Raw genomic sequence first — 21,634 nt, 5'->3', positions numbered from 1 at the left:
AGGGGCTGAATACTGGGTCACTTGCATGCCCATCTCTTCCCTTTTATGCAAGTAGGTACGTAGCCACCTCTAACAGTTGTGTGTATGGTCTTTATGATTCAAGTTCTAAATATTTTGTTCGTTTTGTTAAATTTATCCATCTGATGCTTCTTAAAGGTTTTCTCAAAATGAATTACTGTAGTAAACCCTTTTGATCCATATTGCTTAATCCTTAGACAATTCCTCATTCAAAAGATGTTTTATTTTTAAGGCCAGAGATTGTGCAGCCTTCTCCCTTGATTTGAAGCAATTCTTGCAGATCTTCTGCATTTTTACCATTCCCAGAAATTCTCTTGTATATTGTGCTTAATTATATTGCTGGCTATATAGCTATCCTCACATACAACACATGCATTTTTGTTAAGCTCAAGCCTTAAATGTGCAAGTATACATCTGGAGGGATTTTTATCTTCTTGTGTTTACCCTCAGAGGAGGTCCTAGAAAATACAGTGTTGTGACTGCAGTACCATATGATTGTGGCCTTAATAGCCGTATTCTGTCTTCAAATTATTAAGTGAAGTAATTTTACTTTCTATGCAGAGAATACACTGTATCCTACCAACATCTATTTTGAATTAGTTTATTTTCCTTGGTTTAAAATTTGGTAGGCTTTTTTTTTAGTAAAAGATTGAGATTGCTTTATTTGTGCTCTCCTTCTAAACTAATTTACACCAATTTTAGACTTATATTAATCTACTTAATATAATTATAAACCTGATGTAAAGGACTGTCAATTCTCTCTGAAGCCAAAATAAAACTGCTGTTCATTTAAATGTCTGCACAATATATGTGATAATAATTAAGGTCACAGTATATAATTTAGTAAGTAAGTTTCTATGTTGAATTATCTATTTATAACTGCTGGTAATGCTATATTGTTGTAGCTTGCTCCTGAAACAAAAGGTGTCATTCACTGGATTATGGATATTCCCTTTGTGCTCTCTGCCAATCTTCATGGAGGAGACCTTGTTGCAAACTATCCTTATGATGAGACTCGGAGTGGTATGTAGTAGAAGTTAACATGAAATAGTAGGAGATAGAAATTCCATTTTAAGCTTACTTCACTGCTACCTAAGGTCCACTTTGTAAATACCATGTTGTTGCATTGTAATGACTTATTTTAACATAGTAATCGCATGTTTAAAGCTAGTCACTGTATGACCATGTTTTCTAGTTTTGAAGATGATAGTTTGCTTTGGTAGAGATACACCACAAAAATAAGGTAATACCTGAGAGAATAATAGTCCCTCAGATATTTTAATCAAGGCAACTTACTTCTTAAATTAGCTGGGGCTGTTTGTACCCTGTTAACTGAAGTGAGAGAGATGTGTCTAGGCTGCCTGTATGATCTAAGGTTTCTCTACTTGCACCTTCAAAAAAAGATTTTCTGAAAGCAGTAGTACATTAATAGAAACAACTATCGGTGTATCCACTTTCTCAGTATTGGTCCCATGTTAAAAGGGTGACATTGTGGATGAGATGTTATCATTTAGCACACAGCAATATTAATTTGCTTTTTCTTCTGCTCGCGAATGTGCACATGACTGAAATGGTCATGATATGATGGTATTGTTTGTGATTGTCTTCCTTCAATCTACTTTCTCACAGTTTAATTGCAAACCCTTTTAATATCAGACTGTAAAACTCTATAGGGAGAGACCTTTGTCTACATACTGTGTTTTTTTATTAAGAAAATATCTAAAGCCTAAAATAACTTAGATTTTTTGGTGCACTTTTAAATTAATATTTTCATAAATATTGACTGATACTAACAGTCACCTTAGCAATGGGGCAACCTGCTACAGGCAGTTGATGAAGTATTTGGGAAGTGTTAACATTATTAAGATAATGCTATATTAGTTTGTGATGCTGTAGGTCATTTAGCCGTGTTCAGGGAATTTCCAGGCACAGTCCTGCTGTGCAGAATTGGTAATCTAGGTTGTGAGCCCAGTCTCACAACTGCCCTTTTAATAATCCTTGTTCCTGAACTTTTTTCCTCCCTAGGCAGTGCTCATGAATACAGCTCCTGCCCTGATGATGCTATTTTCCAAAGCCTGGCTCGCAGTTATTCTTCTTTTAATCCTGCTATGTCTGATCCAAACAGACCACCATGTCATAAAAATGACGATGATAGCAGCTTTGTGGATGGAACAACTAATGGTGGTGCATGGTACAGCGTCCCAGGGGGTGAGTCCCACTGTGTGCGGTTCTGTGTCGCTGGTGGTTATTTTATGCTTGAGTTTTCACTGGTTTAATTATAGTTTGGAATACCACCATCTTATCTAAAACTTTTTGTCTGGTTAATGCTAAACAAAAGTCAGATCACTCACCACAGTACATCTGTAAAATCCCATAAAGCTCATTGTGATGTCTGTTAAAATATTCTTCATTTGTTGCTCTTTCTGCAGCGTTTTGTTCAGTTAGGGTTCAGGTCACTGCAACTTTAATAGTTCTGCAGTGGGCAAGTGATTGCTGTGCTATCACACGAGCTTACTGTTTGTGTGTAGGGTTTCATTGTCTTTAAAAAAAAAAAAAAAAGAGTAAAAAATCCCCTAGCAAACTCTTATCAGAGAGAGCAGGCTACTGACTATTCATTTTTAACCTCAATAATGAAAGTTTCCAACCTTGGAGGAAGTGGTGAGGTCTGGTTTTGCAGCATTATAGACAACAGCAGTTTGGCCTTTGATTTCCATAGGAAGAAAACCAGATGTGAAGATACTTGCATCTTCATACTTTGTGGCTTAATTAGTGCCTGATTCCTGCCCAGGTAGTGCTCTGCTAGACTTCAGTAGAGCCTTCTGTGCTAAGAGGAACAACAGAGCTACTAGGGCCATTTCAAGATTAATTTTCCAGGAGAAGTCTAGGAGAGCAGCCTGAAATGAGACATTTCATTCCTTTTTACTAAGAATTTTGATATGTTACTTTCTTTGTAAACTGAGGCAAAAAGGTGTCGGGCTCTCTAAATCTTTGAGTCTTCTGTGCCTGCTAAACTCAGACAACACTTCAGAATGAAAGCTGAGCTGGGGATTTCTGAGCTAGGAACAAAGCTTGTGTTGGAGTGATTTGCCTTTGCATTGGCTTCATTGATTTGTATGAGAAAACTCTCAACATACATACCAGTCACATTGTTTGCTTTCCTCTTAATATTCAATTACAGTCTCTGAATGAATTTTAAATCTTCACCTAGAATGTGCAGGAATCTCTCAAAGCATTACACAGCCTATGGGGTAGCCTAATTCTACTCCTGTTGCACTAAAGGGGGTACTGGACCAGGAAAATAATTAAGCTCATGTAAAGAAATTACAAACCAAACAACAATTGGTAGGGCTCACACAGCCAATGATCACCTGCTTATTCTTAGAGATGTCATTCCCAATCTTCATAGCGGCAGCATGTTTCCTCTGCTGTGGTACCACAATTACAGGGACTGGGTGTAAGGTAAAATGTTGACATTTCTGAATATGACTGGAAAGCAAAAATTTCTCTTTGTGTGAAACTTTCCACAGACTTTGAATTGGAACCATTATAACGCCTTGGACAAAACAGAGTTTTCATAATTAAAAAAAAAACAAAACAGAGAGGCTAATAGTTAAAATTTGTTTCAATTCAGTTAAAAGTTATCTTAATGAAATATTGGTTATAAACTATAAAAACATGGACATATTTAACTTCAGTTTCTTTTTCTGTAGGAAAATGCATTGAAAAACCAGTTTTGTATTGTTTTGATGAAATGCTTTGATTTTGCTAAACTGCACATGCCAAAGGCACATTTTTCCATTGGAAAGACTTTTTTGGAAAGTTTGAATTATTTCCTCCTTTTGGATCTTATTTTAAGTTAGACCATAAATTCCCTGGGATCTTTCTTTTTCTCATGTATTTGTACAGAAGTTAGTAGACAGAAATCCTAGTTCTAACCAGGATCTATGATCCTAATATGGTGCATCTAACAAGAAATAGAGAGATGGCATATAGTTTGAACCATAATGCACGAATCTGTTTGTTGGGGTTTTTAGTTTTTTCCCCAAGTGTAGAAATCAGCTGGCAAACTGTGACTTTTGAACAAAACCTCCATGGTGATGTTTGCCACTGTCTGACTTCAGAAAACAAAAATAATTCAGCAAAAACAGTTCTGTTATTTCCATGTCTAGTGCTAAAGAAAAGAACTAAACATTGCTGAGTTCAAGTGAAAATTTTCTTTGAAGCTTTAGCCTGAAAACTTTTCAGAAGCAACATATGTGAACTGTGGACGAGATCAGGAGGTGGAAAAGAAACTATAAGATACAGGTATCATGCTCAAAACTCAAAATTACATTGCTTCTGTATTCTGTTCTTGAGAAAGTAGGGCATCCCTTCTCTTTGGAAAGGGGAGGGGGGGAAGTTGCTGAGATTTGAGGCCGTAATGGTCAAGAGTTGCTGACACCACAGTAGAATTACATCGTGCCCTTTGGCTCCCAGTTCTCCTCTTCATGGAGTCTTTCTTTCTTGTAGAAGAGAGGCAAAAATCAAGAAAAACAACATTATCAAGTGCCTAGAACAGACATCTGGCAGCCAGCACTGCTGTCAGGATTTTATTTATGACTCTGCTGCTCTATCGGTGTGTACTGCTCAATGGTCCATCTTGCATTCTGTCTGTTGGGACATCAAAGCTGTCCCTCTCAGGAGCGCCTTTGCCCTCTATGTCCTCATTTTTCAGCCATCTGAGAAAGGTTTAGAAACAAAAAGGTTCTTTTAGGAATCTGAAAAGTGCCTGTTCTTATCAGTAGTTAGGAGTCTTATTGCCTGGTTGGCAGAAAACAGACTCTTCACCCTAGTGTGTTGGCAAAATCCCACCTGACTCCATCTGTTTGCTGCCCTTGCGCTTCTCTTTCGGATATGACATCAGCTTTCTGGACGTTTCTGGACTGGTGAATAACACCGGTGCTTCAGTAAAGAGACTGCATTAGGTAATTTTGGTAGCTTGCATGGGGGAGTATAGGGCTGAATGAATTAGCTGTGTTCAAGTCACTTTTATATCCCTCAGTGACCTCCATGGGGATGCTCAAAATGCTTGGTAGCCTTTTACTTTTCAGTCCTCCATTAGAGAATCCAATGACTCCACTAGCTAGATAGGCTAGGAAGGCGAGAGCTAATTCTACATCAGGTTCTGCAAAGGATATGTTTATAACTCTCCTGGGGACAGCTACAATCCTTCCCTAACTAGTTCATCCAGTTACAACACTGGAAACTACTTTGGTTATCAGTTCACTGATTTGAGAAAATAGCCAATATTTCCATGTAGTAAGAGAAGGGGCACAGAAATGTAAAAGAGTGCATTTTTCCCATCAAGTTTTTATTCCTAGTGATGATGCTATTACATATATTTTTAAATTCCTATGATTAAAGTTGCATTAACAATAATGTTTCGTTTTTCTTCTTTATTGAAGGCTATCCAGTATTGATTTTGTAGAGGCATTGAATGGGTGGGAAATACTCCTACCCATGGAAAAACTTCCATGTAAATAAAGTTTATAGGAAGTTTGCTTTTGGGTTTTTTGTTCGTGGTTTTTTGTTTGTTTTTGTTGGGTTTTTTTTTTTTTTGGGTGGAAAATATTTGGAATCTATGCAGAAAATCTAGAAAAAGAACATTCCTTAGCAAATGGATTCTTTTAGTGTAAAATGTAACTAAGTTGAAACTTGATATTTTCAGGAAAAAAAAAACCCAGCGTGTTTTTATCCCATCTTTATAAATCTCTTTTTCAAAGTCACTTTATGGTGTTTAATTTGCTTTATAATTCATTGTCATTATTCTTGGCTTACAAAGGTGATCATCTTTTACTTTCATATGGAAATATTTTAGGCATAATTGGAAATAATTTCTATTCCTGAAGAGATTAAAAAATAATTTCTATGTCAGCTATCCAAAAACATGTGTCAGGTAGAAGTATACAGGCCAGGTGCAGCGTCAGGTAGAAGTATACAGGCCATGTGTCAAGTCTTTTCTAAACTTTACCTGGGAAGAAAATTTTTGGGGGAATTACTTATCTTTGTGGTTTCTCCAGTTTAAAGCTTCTGAATTAAGAACTGCACCAACTGTATTTATACCTATTCTTTTCTTAATAGGTATATTAAGCCTCTCATGTGTTCCCCTTTATTTACTCCAGAAGAATGCAAAATGCATCACTATTTCCATTTTTTTTTTTTTTTTTTTTTTATTGCAGGAATGCAGGATTTCAATTACCTCAGCAGCAACTGTTTTGAAATCACAGTGGAGCTTAGCTGTGAAAAATTCCCACCTGAAGAAACTCTGAAGGGCTACTGGGAGGACAACAAGAACTCCCTCATCAATTACATCGAGCAGGTAACAGACAAGAGGATAGCAAAACTCTAGTTATTGTACATAAAATTTATAAACTTTGTGCTGTGTGAACATCTAGTTCAAAATTTCATACTAATCCAATTGGTGCTCCATAATTTTTGTATGTCTCTAAGGTGGTAATCCCTATGTAATCTTTCTAAATATGTGGAAGAAGAGGGGAAAATAAAGAAGATGTTATAGTGTGGAATCTCACCTTATTTAAGCTCCTGCAGACATTTAATTTAAATGATTTGTGTTAGCTTCCTCAATGAAAAGAAATATACATCACCAGCGTGTATAATTCATTCCTCCAGCACTAGTGTGTATACTAAGAGAGATGGATTGCCCTCTACAGATATGAAAATGTGTGTACAGATGTGGGATGGATCACTCTGGATGTATAGGGAGCCTAGACGGCTGGATTAGACTTCAGCTGCCTGGCAGTTCAGTGTAATGTCAGGGGACCCTCTAATCCTGGTTTTCTTGATATTCTGCTGCTCTCTGATTTAGATAATACTGCGCTAATGGGTTATTAAACGTTAAGACTCTGAAATAAATGTGGGGGGATTTGTGTGTGGTGTTGGTTTTTTCTGTTGTTTTGTTTCTGGTTTTAATAATTTCATGCCAGTGTAACAGTCTGCATGGAAATGATGCTTCCAAGCAATGTGGGAGTATTGAATTCCTGAAACCTGGGTATTGCAGTTAAAGAACACAAATATATCTGATATCATTAATGGCTGCACATGTGGGATTGTGAAATCAGAAACATACTTTGTTAGCAGAGCCAGACACTTCATACATTAATTTCTGTAAGAACTTATTTGTGGAGAAATGCTTTAGCTAGCCAGAAATCTGAAGTATTTGAATATTTTGAAATGTTTGAGTTATATCATTCTGCTAGTGATTTGTATGCGGGCTGAGGAAAAGGCTCTACACACCCTGCAGGTTTTTACCCATTGACTATGGGATCCATCTCAAGTTGTTCAGCTCCTTTTCACATGGGTTAATTTTCTGACTCATGGAAAACTATGCTGTCACTGCATTTTAAAAATTACGAATGTGTAAGAGATTATTTTGCCAACTTCCTTTGCTCCTGCGGAGCTGCCGGCTTTATCCTTGAAGTTCAGATGGTCTATCTGGAATTGTTTTCTATCCTCTTACAGGGTAAGAGGTCCATCTCTGTGCTGCAGCTCCCCTGTGATTGCTGAGGACGGTGCAAATATGTACTTTCTGCTTTTCTAAGCTGATCTGTATCAGGCTTCTGATGGGATAAATTAGAGGATTCTGGTGAATTAAATTATAGCAGCTGAATACACTATATAGATTCATAAAGGGGAATATCAAAATCTCAAAATAAACTTTGTGATCCACAAGTCTTTTCAAATATCAGAGAATCAGAGAAGCCTGAACTCCACAGTGCTTTCCCATTTAGTTTCCAGGCTCCCAATGAAATGCATCTCTGCACATATTCAAACTGTCCCATTCTCTGGGGCTGAGAGGTCCCTATCTCAGGCTGTGAAAAAGTTGTTGAACTCATCTTCTTGCCTCTGAGGAGCTCTGTCTGCTTTCAGACCATCCTTGATACGAGCAGGACTGGTCTCTCCACATACTGCAGTTAAATCAGTGCTTTAAATTCATATGTGCTGGGAACAGGCAGATTAGGTACTGCTGGTGCTGTTACCTGGTGTATGTTGTCTAAGAGGCAAGAAGAAACTAGGAGATGATGCACCATCACCTTTCTGTCACAGGCCATGTGATGAGTGTTGTAACTATGTGGTCCCAGCTCAAAGATCTGGATGTTTTGGGTGCACAAGAGAGAGCTCAAGCATCTCACGTGGGGATTGCCCATCAAAGTCCAAGTGGCCACATTTAACCTTGTTAATGTTTCCCTTTTAAGCAATTATGTCCATTATTAGCCCTAAATTCTTACAGTTGGTTTAAAAAAAAAAAAAGTTCGTTTTTTTAGGCTGTCTTTCAAAGCACGGTGGTTAATCTGCAGTGACAATGACTTTCAAGTCATTGTTCACATATACTATTATTTGCTGCATGTTTCTGAGAAATGCTTGCATTGCACAGAGGAATTCGTGTAACTACCAGCTGAATTATTTTTACTCTTCACTGTTTGTTCCATTGTGACGTTTAGTAATTATCCTTGGTAGTTGTCAGCAGGTAGACCATTGGATCCATAACATGCAGCATTAGATATGTCAATAGGTATCTCACTGATGAAAAGGCCATCTTTCCTAAGAAATTTTCCAGTGATTTGGCATGTATTTCTGACTTTATTTATTTATTTTAGATTCATCGAGGAGTGAAGGGATTTGTTAAAGACCTTCAGGGCAATCCAATAGCAAATGCTACGATTTCTGTGGAGGGGATAAGCCATGACATTACATCAGGTGAGCCTCAGCTAAACAATAAGTGCTGGAATATACTGCTCCTTCCTCTGCTTGGCAACCTGGAGCCATTTCAGATCTTACTATCTGAAGCTTCAAGGAAGCAAAATTTTGAAGCCAGGAAAGCATGTTGTGCCTCAGGCAACTTGCTGCCTGCAGGATTTCGTGAATTTTTTCTCTTATATTTTGCTCTCAGACTAGCTGAGACTGGTTGTTGGGATTTTGTGGATCTTTGGCATGAATTGGTTCTGGTGGCTGCTGGTTATTTGTACTTAGTTTGTCTTCTAATTTGTGGTGTAAGTAGTGTTTCACAGCTCTGTCAGTATTTGAAGTCCTCTCAGCAGTGCTATTTTGAGTTTGAAGGCTAAATTTTAGTCCAAAAGTGTTATATTACTTACAATGCAATCATATCTTTTGGTATGTAAATTCTTGTCAGATTTTCAGTTTACGTAACTGTTGCTGCGTTGCTTCAGCCAAGACTTGCAGAACTAAGCCAACCCCTGGCTTAGGGCTAGAGATCACAGACACCAATATGGAGGATGACCAAATAGCGTTTTATTAAACAACAGCAAGCATTATATGCCTTTCGGCCACACGGAAGTACCTATGCTGACCCAATCAGAAGGCAGGTTAACAATTTTTACCTTTTATGGTATCGCCGAGCCTTGCCCCACAATTCCCCTCTCCATGCTATGGGGCTTGTAAAAGTATCCGGGGAGGGGCTCTCTCTTTCCGTACATCGCGACATCTTCTGGCCGCCAGACCTTAACTACCTACATTTCCCCCCTCCCTATGCACAAATAAAGTGATTAAGATAAAACAATCCTAAAAATACATATCATAAAACTTGGGTGCAAACCTAGTAAATGTGTGCCGTTTCTATGTTATTTTTTACAACAATCTAGAAATATACATCATAAGTTTAAATAGAGAATATAAGGCACGCTAAACAAGATAACTGGGGGACAACTGAGAGTAGTGGTGTATAACTAGGGATAGCTAAAGGGAATTTTTGAACGGAAACAGTCTTAGAGCAATCGTTGATGTGCCATTAACATAATGCTAACACTCTCTAGTCGGCTTTTAACAAATGAAACGAGCTTGACAGGGTCCAAAAATCACTGCTATCACAATCATTGTGATTGGTCCCATTAGGGTAGATATCAGGGTGGTCAGCCATGATGAATGGTTAAACCATGACGTAAACCAACCTTGCTGTGCCTCTCGTTCCCTCTTTCGTTTTTCCAAACCTTCCCGCAATTTGGCCATAGTGTCTCTTACTATTCCGGTGTGGTCTGCATATACACAACACTCTTCCTCTAGTGCAGCGCACACTCCCCCTTGCTGTAGAAACATCAGGTCTGATCCTCTTACTTGTCATCTTCATTCGTCACTGGGACGTACGGGTTGCGAGGGCGTCAGATAATCCAGTCCTGCGGACAAGAACTCACAGTTTTCATTAGTTTTATTCTGATTGCATGATTATCAGTTATCTGTCTCCTTTAATTCCGCCCTAATACACCTGCTAGGCACCCATCTCAGCAATCCCTCCTTTTCTACCGCTGCATACCCTCTTCCAATTGTACGCAGCCTCCACCCGGATTCCCACTGTAGTTCCCCTGGAAATTTAACACGCACCTGGGGAAAGGTAGCTACTTGTTGTTTTAGATACTGGTTTTCCATTGGCGAGTACTGTTCGTATCCTCTAACATAGTGATTTAAAGCTAACAGGGCTCGACTTAAAATATTAGTTTGTTGGCTTGCAGGTTGAGATACCACGCCTCCTTCCAAAGAAGGAATAGCGGGCCAGTTAGCACCGCCCTTGCTAGCTGCCTAGCGTCGGCAGGGGCTAGTGGCTGGACGTGGGCGGAGTCGAGCAGCATAGCTGTGGTTTCGCTCGACAAACCTTCCTCTTTTATTGCCTGGTGAAGGGCCTGAACCAATTTAGCGTCTAGGGGCGTCCACATAGCTCCTCCTTGTGGCCCAACCTGAACAGGGAACGCCTGTGGAGGCGTGGCCGCGGGTAGGGCTTCTAGGGTTACGCCACTTAGTACACAGTCCTTCGCAATCAAGTTCCAATTTGGCTGCGCCACAGGGGGCGGGATTTCGCCCAGCTGCTGCAAGGCGCGTCTTTGTTTCTTTGTCTGTGCCTGCAGCATACGCATTGCTCTGGCAAGTTCCTCTATAAGCTTCCCCTGTGTTTTATACCTCTTTTCCCCGGCACCCGAGCCCTGAGGAGGTCCAACGCCACTCGCCGTAGCTTCCTCATTTTCTGACTCAGAGTCAGAACGCATTTCACGCCCACCTCCCCGCCATTCCCGCCACGCCGTTTGTTCCTTTGGGGTACTGCGTTCCTTCTTCCGCGCCCCAAAGGGTCCTACGTCACCGTCACCCACACGTCTCAATCCCAGGTCTAACAACTCATCGTCGTCTAGATGCCTCAGTACCATGCCTGGGAGCGCATCTATGGGGTCCAGATTCTGATTTTTTGGTCCATTCGGCCCGGACTCGCCGCCCCTAACTGCGGCGCCTCCTTCAAGACACTCCTTGTTAAGACGGGCTACAAACTCGCCGCCCCTATCTGCAGCGTCCCCTTTAAGACACTCCTCGTTAAGACGGGCCACGACATCCTCTAACTCCCCCCACGGATACGCTGGTGGCGCGGGGGGCTCCGTCCGCGCGGCCCCTCCCTGCACACCGGTCGCAGGGGGCTCCTTTTCAGGCTCAGTAACAGGAAATGCCTGCGTCTCAGGCTGTTCCTCCATAGACTTGTCCTCCACCCTGTCCTCCCCACCAGGCCCGCCAGTCTGCACTGCCGCTGTCGTAGTGTGAGGCGCAGTTTCAAGCGCGGCTCCCCGCAAATACAACTGCGCCGCCCCCCATGCCTCCCAATCTTCCCGAGCCAATTGCAATAAGGCCAACAACTTTCCCAGAGTAACGAGGGCTTCTGGCTTTCCCGCCAGTGCCTTCTCAATCAGTGTCTGCTTAAGTTGTGGCCAATTTTTTGAATTAAACATCTGAGCAGGGTGACCAAGCACCCCACTGTGAATCAAAGATTCCAGGCACGCCTTAATGCTGCCAGATTTGATACAAATCTTAAAGTCCTTTGCCAAAGTTTTCAGTACCTTAATCGTTACATCCATGCTCGCGAGCTACACCTCTGCCCTCCGAACGAATCACATCGGGGTCACCACTTGTGCTGCGTTGCTTCAGCCAAGACTTGCAGAACTAAGCCAACCCCTGGCTTAGGGCTAGAGATCACAGACACCAATATGGAGGATGACCAAATAGCGTTTTATTAAACAACAGCAAGCATTATATGCCTTTCAGCCACACGGAAGTACCTGTGCTGACCCAATCAGAAGGCAGGTTAACAATTTTTACCTTTTATGGTATCGCCGAGCCTTGCCCCACAATTCTCCTCTCCATGCTATGGGGCTTGTAAAAGTATCCGGGGAGGGGCTCTCTCTTTCCGTACATCGCGACATCTTCCGGCCGCCAGACCTTAACTACCTACAGTAACTTACTTCTGCAAAGATAAATTCTCTCTGCTGTTTAGAATTATGTGACCTTTTTCTGAAGGGCAGTTCTAAAAGAGGCAAGTATTGTGTAGAAAATTACATGTCACCTCTTCAGTGGTGGCATGCTTTATTCTAGGAATGAATTCAAAGGCAGCTCACACAGCGTAAACTTGCAGTCTTCCTTGTAGACCTATGCTTTCTTATTCTGAATGACAATTTTGCTTAGTTTGCACAATACTCCTGGGAGTATTGATGGATGATAAGTTGCCTATGAGTGGGCAGTGTGCCCTTGTGGCCAGGAAGGCCAATAGTATCCTGTCGGAGGAGTGTGGGCAGCAGATCGAGGGAGGTGATCCTTCCCCTCTACTCAACCCTGATGAGGCCACATCTGGAGTACTTTGTCTAGTTCTGGGCTCCTCAGTACAAGAAAGACAAGAAGCTACTGGAAAGGGTCCAGCAGAAGGCCACGAGGATGATCAGGAATTTGGAACATCTTTCGTATGAGCAGAGATTGCGGGAGCTGGGCCTGTTTAGTCTAGAGAAGAGAAGACTGAGAGGGGACCTCGTTAATGTGTATCTCAAAGGTGGGTGCCAGGAGGATGGTGCCCACTCCTTTCAGTTGTGCCCAGTGACAGGACGAGAAGGAATGGCCATAAACTAAACCACAAGAAGTTTCACCTCAACATGAAGAAGAACTTCTTTACACTGAAGGTGGTAGAGCAGCACTGGAATGGGCTCCCCAGGGAGGTGGTGGAGTCTCTCTCTCTGGAGACATTCAAAACTCGCCTGGACACATTCCTCTGCAACCTGCTCTAGGTGGCCTTGCCTTGGCAAGGGGATTAGACTAGGTGATCCCCAGAGGTCCCTTCCAACCCTAACGATTCTGTGAAGATACTAATTAGAAAAACAGTAAGAAAATATCATTGCTTCATGCATGAGCTTTCATTATGGTCATTTTCTTAACAATATGTCTCACTATACTGTTATAGGTGCATAATACTACGAAACAGGACTGGTTAGACCCTTCAGTTGGCTTCAATTTGTGTTTCTTTTGTCACTTGCACAGGCCAGCGTTTCTGCCAAGCAGGAGAACAGTGTGATAACATTAGCCACCTTCTTTCACTATACATAAGAAGGCAAAAAGTATAGAGGCTGGAAATAAATTTTCAGTGATAATAAAAAGAGAATAAGCTGCTCAAGGAGGTATTTTGAGGTAGGAAGGAGTGATGCATATGGTATTAGAGCTGATGATTCTGTACGAGAAAGCATCTAATCGTGAATCCTCTCACATCATTGTGTGTATATAAGAAGACTGGAAGTCATATATTGTCAAAACAGCGAGGAAAACAAGTACTTGAATTTTAGCATATTCAAAAAGAAGGATAAATATTCTTCGGCTTTCTTTTTTTTTTTTTTTTCCCCTGCTCCTTTGTTCGTGAGTTAAAATTCAGCTTTGTTCCAGTGCCAGGAATCATTAGATCATTATCGTAGCTCTGCAGCAGTATTTTTTTCCCTTCTGTTTTATGAAAAGTCTGGGAACAACTGGACTGACTACTGATGATTTTTAACTGTGCGAATTGCAGACATTTAAGTAATATTTTCCTCTGTGCGCTGTGTAGCTGCGGATGTGCTGAAAAAGCATTTAAGCAACTGGCAGTAAGAGCATGGCCAAGTCTTTTAAATGGCCCTTAGAACAGCCTTGCAATGTTTTCTGAAGATAGATAGAGAAATTCAGAGTATTAGCCTGTGACAAATTAGGTAATTGCCCACTGCTGGTACAGGGAGGATCAGAGTCTTTGTGAAAATGGGAGAGGGTCATTTCTAGAGAAGAGGATGATGTGTTTTTAATGTGACTGGAAAAAGTGATCATAGAATGTTTTGGGTTAGAAGGGACCTAAAAGATCATCTAGTTTCAGTCCTCCCACTGCCACAGGCAGGGACACCTTCCACTAGACCAGGTTGTTCAAAGCCCCATCCAACCTGTCCTTAAACACTTTCAGGGATGGGGCAGCCATAGGTTCTCTGGGCAACCTGTGCCAGTGTCTCACCACTCTCATAGTGAAGAATTTTTTCCTAATATCTAACATAAATCTCCTCTTTCACTTTAAAACCACTCCCCCTTGTCCTGTCACTACATGTCCTTGTAAAAAGTCCCCTCCAGATTTCTTGTAGGCGCCCTTTAAATACTGGAAGGCTGCTATAAGGTCTTTCCAGAAACTTCTCTTCTCCAGGCTGTACAAGCCCAACTCTCCCAGCCTGTCTCCATAGGAGAGGTGCTCCAGCCCTTTGATCATCTTCATGGCCCTCTGGACTCACTCGAGCACGTCCACATCCCTCTTGTGTTCTGGACCCTAAAGCTGAATGCAGTACTGCAGGTGGGGTCTCATGAGAGCAGAGTAGATGGGCAGAATCACTTCCCTTGACCTGTTGGTCATGCTCCTTTCAATGCAGCCCAGCATGCAGTTGGCTTTCTGTGCTGCAAGCACACACTGCTGGCTCATGTTGGGCTTCTCGGCAACCAACACCCCGAAGTTCTCCTCAGGGCTGGTTTCAATCCAGTCTCAACCCAGTCTGTTTCTGTGCTTGGGATTGCCCTGACCCACATGCAGGACCCTGCACTTGGCCTTGTTGAACTTTATGAGGTTCGCACTGAGGTTTGTCCCATATTATCCTTTTCTTCAGTGTGCTGGAGAGCTTTGATTCAGCCTCAGCAGGCAAAATCTTTCATGGGGGCTACAGCACAACTTCAGAGTTTAAATCTGTGTTTTGGTTACCTGAAAAGAAGACAATCTGTAATGCTGTATTTAGAGCTCTTAGAGAATAGTTTCAGACAGGCAAAAGGAAAGGGCTAACAGGAATACAAAAGATTGACAATATATAGTGCCTTTTCATTAGCTGGATAATTAATTTTATACCTATTTATTTGGATTTTATTTTTTTTTCCTTCTTCTTTACAGCCAAGGATGGTGATTACTGGAGATTGCTTGTGCCTGGAAATTACAAACTTACAGCCTCAGCACCAGGCTATCTAGCAATAACTAAAAAAGTTGCTGTGCCCTTTAGCCCTGCAGTTGTGGTGAGTGCTCACATGTGTATTGGTTTATTGTCTATTATATATGAAAAAGTCTCTTTTTTTTTCTTTTTTTGGAAATTTTGCTCACTTCTGTGCATTTTCAGATTAGTTTATTGTACTGATATGCTAGTATTGCACATGCTTAAGTCAGCCTTGAGACACTTTGGAATAAACCAAGCCTAAAATAGAAGTTATCTCCCTAAGCCCCATGTCTGTGTTAAACAACTTATGGTAAATAACTTACAATAAATGACTTATAATAAATGACTCTTAAAAGCCTACACTCCTTTCTTCCTACAAGTCTTACCAATGTTTCTGATTATTTCTCTTAGGTTGATTTTGAACTGGAGTCATTGTCTGAAAGAAAAGAAGAGGAGAAAGAAGAGTTGATGGAATGGTGGAAGATGATGTCAGAAACACTGAATTTTTAAATTAAGATTTTGACTTTACAGCTTTTAACTATTCTATGTTGATTTAGTATAGTGTACTGTGAAAAATCCCTATATTCTGGATTTTGTGCACTTCACAATAATTAACTTTGAATTTTTCAATTATCTTTTGATTAATATGATTACAAATAACTACTAGCCTCCTAGCTAGTAAATAAGCTATTAATTTTAATTCATATTGTTACAGAAAATTTACTCTTACATACAAATAATAAAAAAAAGAGTGAATGTCTTTTCAGCCTATATGGAAGTACAATCTCTTGTGTATTATTTGCAAGTTCAGAATATGTAGGTTAACTCTTGATTTTAAAAAAGAAATATGCTGTAGTCAATTCCCAATACTGCCAGAAATATTTGACAGTGCATAGTAGTAGAAAGTGCTCTTTACTGAGTTCTATAATGGGTGTTATTGAAAAGATTTATAAGTGTGTTGTGTAATAATGTTTTACAAGGATTAAAATTCAGTATAACATTTCATATGTGTCTGGTGTTGGGGCTGTTTAAATATGTAAGAAACATATACTGGCTTAATTTTAGTAAGGAGAAGGAATCTGCATAAGCTCTTTTATTAAAGATGGCATGGAATGAATTTAGGAAAGAGCAGAGCTTTATTCCTTAAACTGTTGATTATATTTCAAGATCAGGTTTTAGTTATTCCTCATTACTTATTAACTGAATAAAAAACTCTGAATGGGCAAAGAAGAGCTTGTGCATCTTGTTAATATACTGCTTGTGGTTGTTTTACAGCAAGAAAAAAATTCCTTCAGGTGATGTCTGTTTTAGATAACTATCTTTTTCAACAATCTTTCCATGTGTCAGTGGTGTCTAGATAAACCAGCTGAAAGTTCATATCTTCACTGAAAGCTACCAAAACATTACAGTTTAGACAATGAACTGGAAGTCTTCTGACATGCATTTAGCCAAAAATGATTTTGCTTCCAAGTTTGTTTCTTCTGCTGATTAGTCTTATCTAAAACTAGAAGCATGATGGATAAGTGAAAATTTTTTCAGTGTGGTGAAATTTTTCTAAAATGCTTGAAGATGATACAAAAAGCAACTTTAATTTAGAAAGGTCCTCTTCCCCCCATTTTTTTTTAGTATATTTGAATTAACTTATTTCAATATGTTGTCTAAAATGAGTGAAATTTGTGGAGTCAGAGAATACACTGAACCGTAGTGGGTATAAGTTTGGTATAATTCTCCCGAAAACACTGCTGGTATGCTACTTGATAGCAGCTAAACATCTCATCTGTTTGAAAGCTTTCACGCTATTGCTGGTCTGTTTTAATTCAAGATCAGATGTTTGATACATATTTCCTTCCTCTGTTTCTTTAGTATCACTGTCTGTGTTTTAATTAACATATTATTTTAGTTGATTCTGTAGGAGTTCAGTAGCATTCAGAACCAACCAACAATGCACTATCATGCTCCTGCCGTAAGTGAAAAATCACATGTTTAGGAGTAGGATCCAAATTTACCTCCTTTGTGTATTTAAAAATTTACTGAATTACTGTTTTCTGAGAATTTGAAATAAAAATATCACTTGATCCTTTAAAGTAACAGGCTTAAGTTTTACACACAGAGATAAATTGAACAGCAATAGAACAAACTTTCTGTCTCTGATCAGGAGTTTGCTGTGTGACCTGTAGCTTGTTTGGGTAGTAGATATTTAACTCCAGACTTCAGGGGAACTTCACATGCAGTAAGTTGTTATGCAGTGGTGAAATTCAAATCTCCATTGCAATGAGGAACCCCTGTGGCAAATGAAAAATCTTATCTGAACATGTCTTGATAACAACTTGTGGCTAGTCGTGGACAGGAGCGTGCTTAAGGGATACCCAGTTACACCAGCACGGGTGTTTATGACAATTTGAAAGGCTAAGACACATAGCACAGACCACACTCTGTGTCTGGAAGTAACAATACTGTTTTCAGCCGAACCATGTAAAATCGAAGCAAACCATCTAAAAGTAAATTGTAACAGGAGACTGCTGTCATGTGGGCAAATGGCTACAGGAGTGTTTCTGACCTGTAAACTAATGTAATAAAGCAAGTGTATATTTGTACAGAATGCCCTGCTTTGCCCCTTACAAACGTAGCAATTTCAATCCAAACAATATTACTACACGTTAAAATGCCTGTCATGCATCCAGTCTTCCTGTGTGGTGGATTGTGCGCCATAGTTAGTGCAGACATTACATCAAAGTGATCTCATAACAGATTTCTAATCTGCACTTGTATACATGTGTGAGATCCTCTGGTCTACTGTTTCATGCATTTGTGATCAAATGTGGTGTCCCCTAAATGATCTTTTTGTTTTGCTCTTGATGACTGCTTGCTATTACTGTGCTGAGAACAGGTTAAAGTGATTAAATGTTACAACACCAGAACCACTGCCACTGTTCTTGCTGTAAGTAAACATCCTTAAGAACAGCGTAGCCAGGACTCTCAATAAATTAATTCATTATGTAGTTTTCCTAGCTGAACTGAGCTGTGTTGTAGGAGTGTGTATGTTTAAATGGAAGATTAAAATGTTGTGTGATGCTGAGCTTTTGGTTAAAAAGGCACATGCTGTACTATTGTACAATAAAATTACAGGTTTATTTAAAATGAAAAATGTGTGAGTAATTTACAGGTTCAAAACATGACCTTTTTGGCTGTGTATGTCTGCAGAGTATGCCATAAACATCTTCAGTGAGGCATTGTGTGCCAATTTGCTGTTTTGAACAGAGAAATGAGACTGGAATTAGTCCTGATATCCCATTGAAAGCCATTCATAGCCCCCTAATTTTGTGCCAGGATATACTAGCTTTGGAGTATACAGCTTTCTGAGCACTTTTCCCATGCAGGCTTTCAAGTAAAGTAATGGATAAAAATGAGATGCTCTGCATCCATACAGGGTCGGTGGGGACAGGGCATGCACTTTTGCACGTCTCTCCTTTCCACAGCATTTATAAGTCTATTCTTTTTCCATATCAGTCCTTAGGACTAGATAACACAGTGTGTAGGAATGCTTGGTACTATGCATTCCTATAACTATAGTGGTCAGGATTATAATAACAAAGTCAAATAAAATCACTGTGTCTGAATTACATTTCCCTTTTCCTAAGTTCTGGTGTTCATGTCAATATATGTGAATTCATATATAGCCCTGGCTGTTTCTGAGCTGATAATACATTAAAGTGTAAATTAAAACTGAGATGGTAGGTAGGAAAGAATTGCTACCAAGTTTCTTTGAGTTTTGTTTAACTGATCTAACAGGTGTAGTAGGAACACTTAATAACTATCCCATGAAAGGAAGAGAATTTAGAGAAAGATGGTTTTAGAGGAGCTGGAATTTGAAGTTAAAAGGTACAATTCCCATATCTGAGATTAGTTTGACTCAGGCCTGTAGAGGCTGTAGAATAGCAGCAGTTTAATGACCTCCTCTTCTAGAAGTTAGAGCAACCATCTAGAGCTTCTCAGTAAACCTTCTCCACTGGAGGAGTGCTTTGTTTCTTACTTGTAGTTAGCACTGGAAACACAGGACCCAGAAACATCACTGCAATGCTTGCTTTCTACCTTCCTGAATCTTGCGAAGAGCTCGTTCCTCATTCTGATTGTCTCCTTGTAGATATTCTATTCCCCCTGTATGTTTCTCTTTATGTAGAGCTAACATCTGTTGTGAATGATTTGCTGCTTGTTAATTTGACTCATAAGTTTGGTCATTGACACAGCCTCTGTTCCAGTATTTCTGACTTCTGTAATTAAACCCAGAAACAAAAACACTCAGGAGATTTTCTGAAAGCCATGGCATAAAAAAACCCCAGTGGCTTGGTTTGTCCCTGGCTTTTGAGGATTTTGAGTGAGTTTGCTTCATGTTCCCATTTTTAAAGCTTGCTTTAGGAGGACAAAAAAATGGCAGCTGGGAAGTTGATGTAATCCTATGCCTCCAGCGGCTAAGGTTTTGAGCAGTATAGCAAGTATTGGAATAGGCAGTATAAAAATGAGATATTCAGAAATAACCGTTGTTTACTTTGACTTAACTGTGATAATGGGAGTATACTGATTTAGTTAAATGGCCTTGCAGTGCTGATCTTTCTTCAGCCCTCCTTATTTTGCCTCTTCAAGCCCCACGCATTAAATTTCAGCAGTGACTTAAACACATCCATCATTAAGCACTGTTTATCACAGTGCTAGATTTTCCCTGAATTAATGGTTAATACTTCATGGTGTGTTATCTTTCTCCTACTTTCATATTCATTTGAGCCACCACACATTTTTGTAATCATGCATCCCTTGTGGTCAGTGGAAACTGTAAAAGACAGAAGCCGAAGAGTTTGGCTCCTGCATTGGGAATGTAGGGGGAACTTGACATCTGGGAATGCACTGGAAGCAGTTTAGTATTGTGAAATAAGTAGAGTTTGTAGACCTTTTTGTTAATCATTCTGTAGTAAAAGGATGAATAGGATTATGTGCCTATGGGATTCTAGGAGTGCAGTATGTCCATGCCTTTTAGGTAATGCTACTCTGGAAGGATTCCCGTTAGTTTCACTGAGTTTTTTTATCAGACCCTTAAGCCTGGAATCTGAGTAGACAGGACTATCTGGTGCCAAGGCTGCTCATTTTGCATTAGCAGTAATTGTTCTTCATCTTTTTCAGGAGAAAGATCAAAATAAACAAGAAATGAAGTCCACTTCCACAAAGTGCGGAACTGGTTATGGAACTTGTTAAGAGCCGTTGCAAGACCTAAAGCAGAAATAGTGGAGATTAGCTGAACCAGTGGCAACGTACAGCTCACTAAGCCTCTGGACCGCTGCTCAGTGGAAGATAGGAGGGTAAATCAGGATGCCATTTTTGTTACATTCACCCACTGAGGATGTGGTCAGTGCTATAGTTTAGAGACAAAATACATAGCTAGGGAAACTTCTCACTTGACTGCAGGAGGCAGCACTAGAGGTGTTCACAGTGTTGCAATACCATCCAGTAATGTAAGATTCCAGTTCATGGACTCAGAGGAGCATCGGTTCTGCTGTCTGCTATGGTGCATGTCCAAGGGTGCAGAAGCAACACCCGTTCTCCATATTCCAGCACCTCTTGCACAAAAGGTAAGTTAAAAACGTTTCAGAAAATATGGACAAGATTCAAGAAAGGAGTTGGCTGCCAAGAGCAGTGCAAAATTACAGTCTGACTTCCCTCCCTCCAGCTCACCAAATATCCGCCCATGTGGCTTTCCTTGGCTGCTTCCAGTTCTCTCTCTGGGTGTGTCAAAAACCAGCCCAGCCTAAGCAACTCAAGGATCATTTGTGCCAAGACCCAACAAGAGTGGATTACAGAGCTTTCTTGTATCTAAAGATCCTGAGTTTGTGCTTGCATTATCAGGCAGGTCCTCTGGTATGGCCTGGTATCCTGAATATTCAGGTCTCCAGAATGGGAATCCCACCAGTAGCTTACTTTTGGCCAGCAGCTTAGGTTTCTTCGAATGGATGTAGAAGGTAGCTGCTACACCTCCCTGGGTGTTATAGGAGGAAGGATTGGGCCTATGCCTCTGGCTTCACATCAGACCGTGGCAGGCATACATTAAGACATGCAGGCTGGGAAGTGCTCCTGGATCCCATAGGTTAGACATGGTCTGAGACATGGTTTCTGACCCACGATTTTAGAAAATCTGAAAAGGAATAACAGTAAACCTAATACCACCTTTTTTCCTCTTCAGATTTGGGTAACTTATTTGAAAGTTTATTATGATAGTAATATTTATCCTCTATATGCATACATCAGCATATCTGCTTTGTGTTTCCTGTGGGGGCTGGAATGCTTTTTAGTTTAAAGAAGTCTTGGAT

General features: G+C 40.2%; 1 protein-coding gene across 1 annotated transcript in view; it reads left to right on the top strand.

Moving 5' to 3' along the window:
* CPE (carboxypeptidase E) overlaps positions 1-18,429 on the top strand; it is a 59,983-nt gene extending 41,554 nt beyond the window's left edge. The window contains exons 4-9 of the mRNA XM_030493455.1: positions 924-1,041; positions 2,044-2,226; positions 6,237-6,376; positions 8,673-8,772; positions 15,248-15,366; positions 15,696-18,429. Coding sequence (XP_030349315.1) covers positions 924-1,041; positions 2,044-2,226; positions 6,237-6,376; positions 8,673-8,772; positions 15,248-15,366; positions 15,696-15,794 — 759 coding nt within the window. The 3' untranslated portion in view covers positions 15,795-18,429. The remainder of the gene's footprint in view (positions 1-923; positions 1,042-2,043; positions 2,227-6,236; positions 6,377-8,672; positions 8,773-15,247; positions 15,367-15,695) is intronic.
* Positions 18,430-21,634: the final 3,205 nt, after the last annotated feature.

Source organism: Strigops habroptila, chromosome 7 (genome assembly GCF_004027225.2).
Source record: "Strigops habroptila isolate Jane chromosome 7, bStrHab1.2.pri, whole genome shotgun sequence".
In the NCBI taxonomy this organism is placed as follows: Eukaryota; Metazoa; Chordata; class Aves; order Psittaciformes; family Psittacidae; genus Strigops; species Strigops habroptila.
Note: the sequence above shows the minus strand (reverse complement) of the source record. Positions and strands in the feature narration are given on the sequence as shown.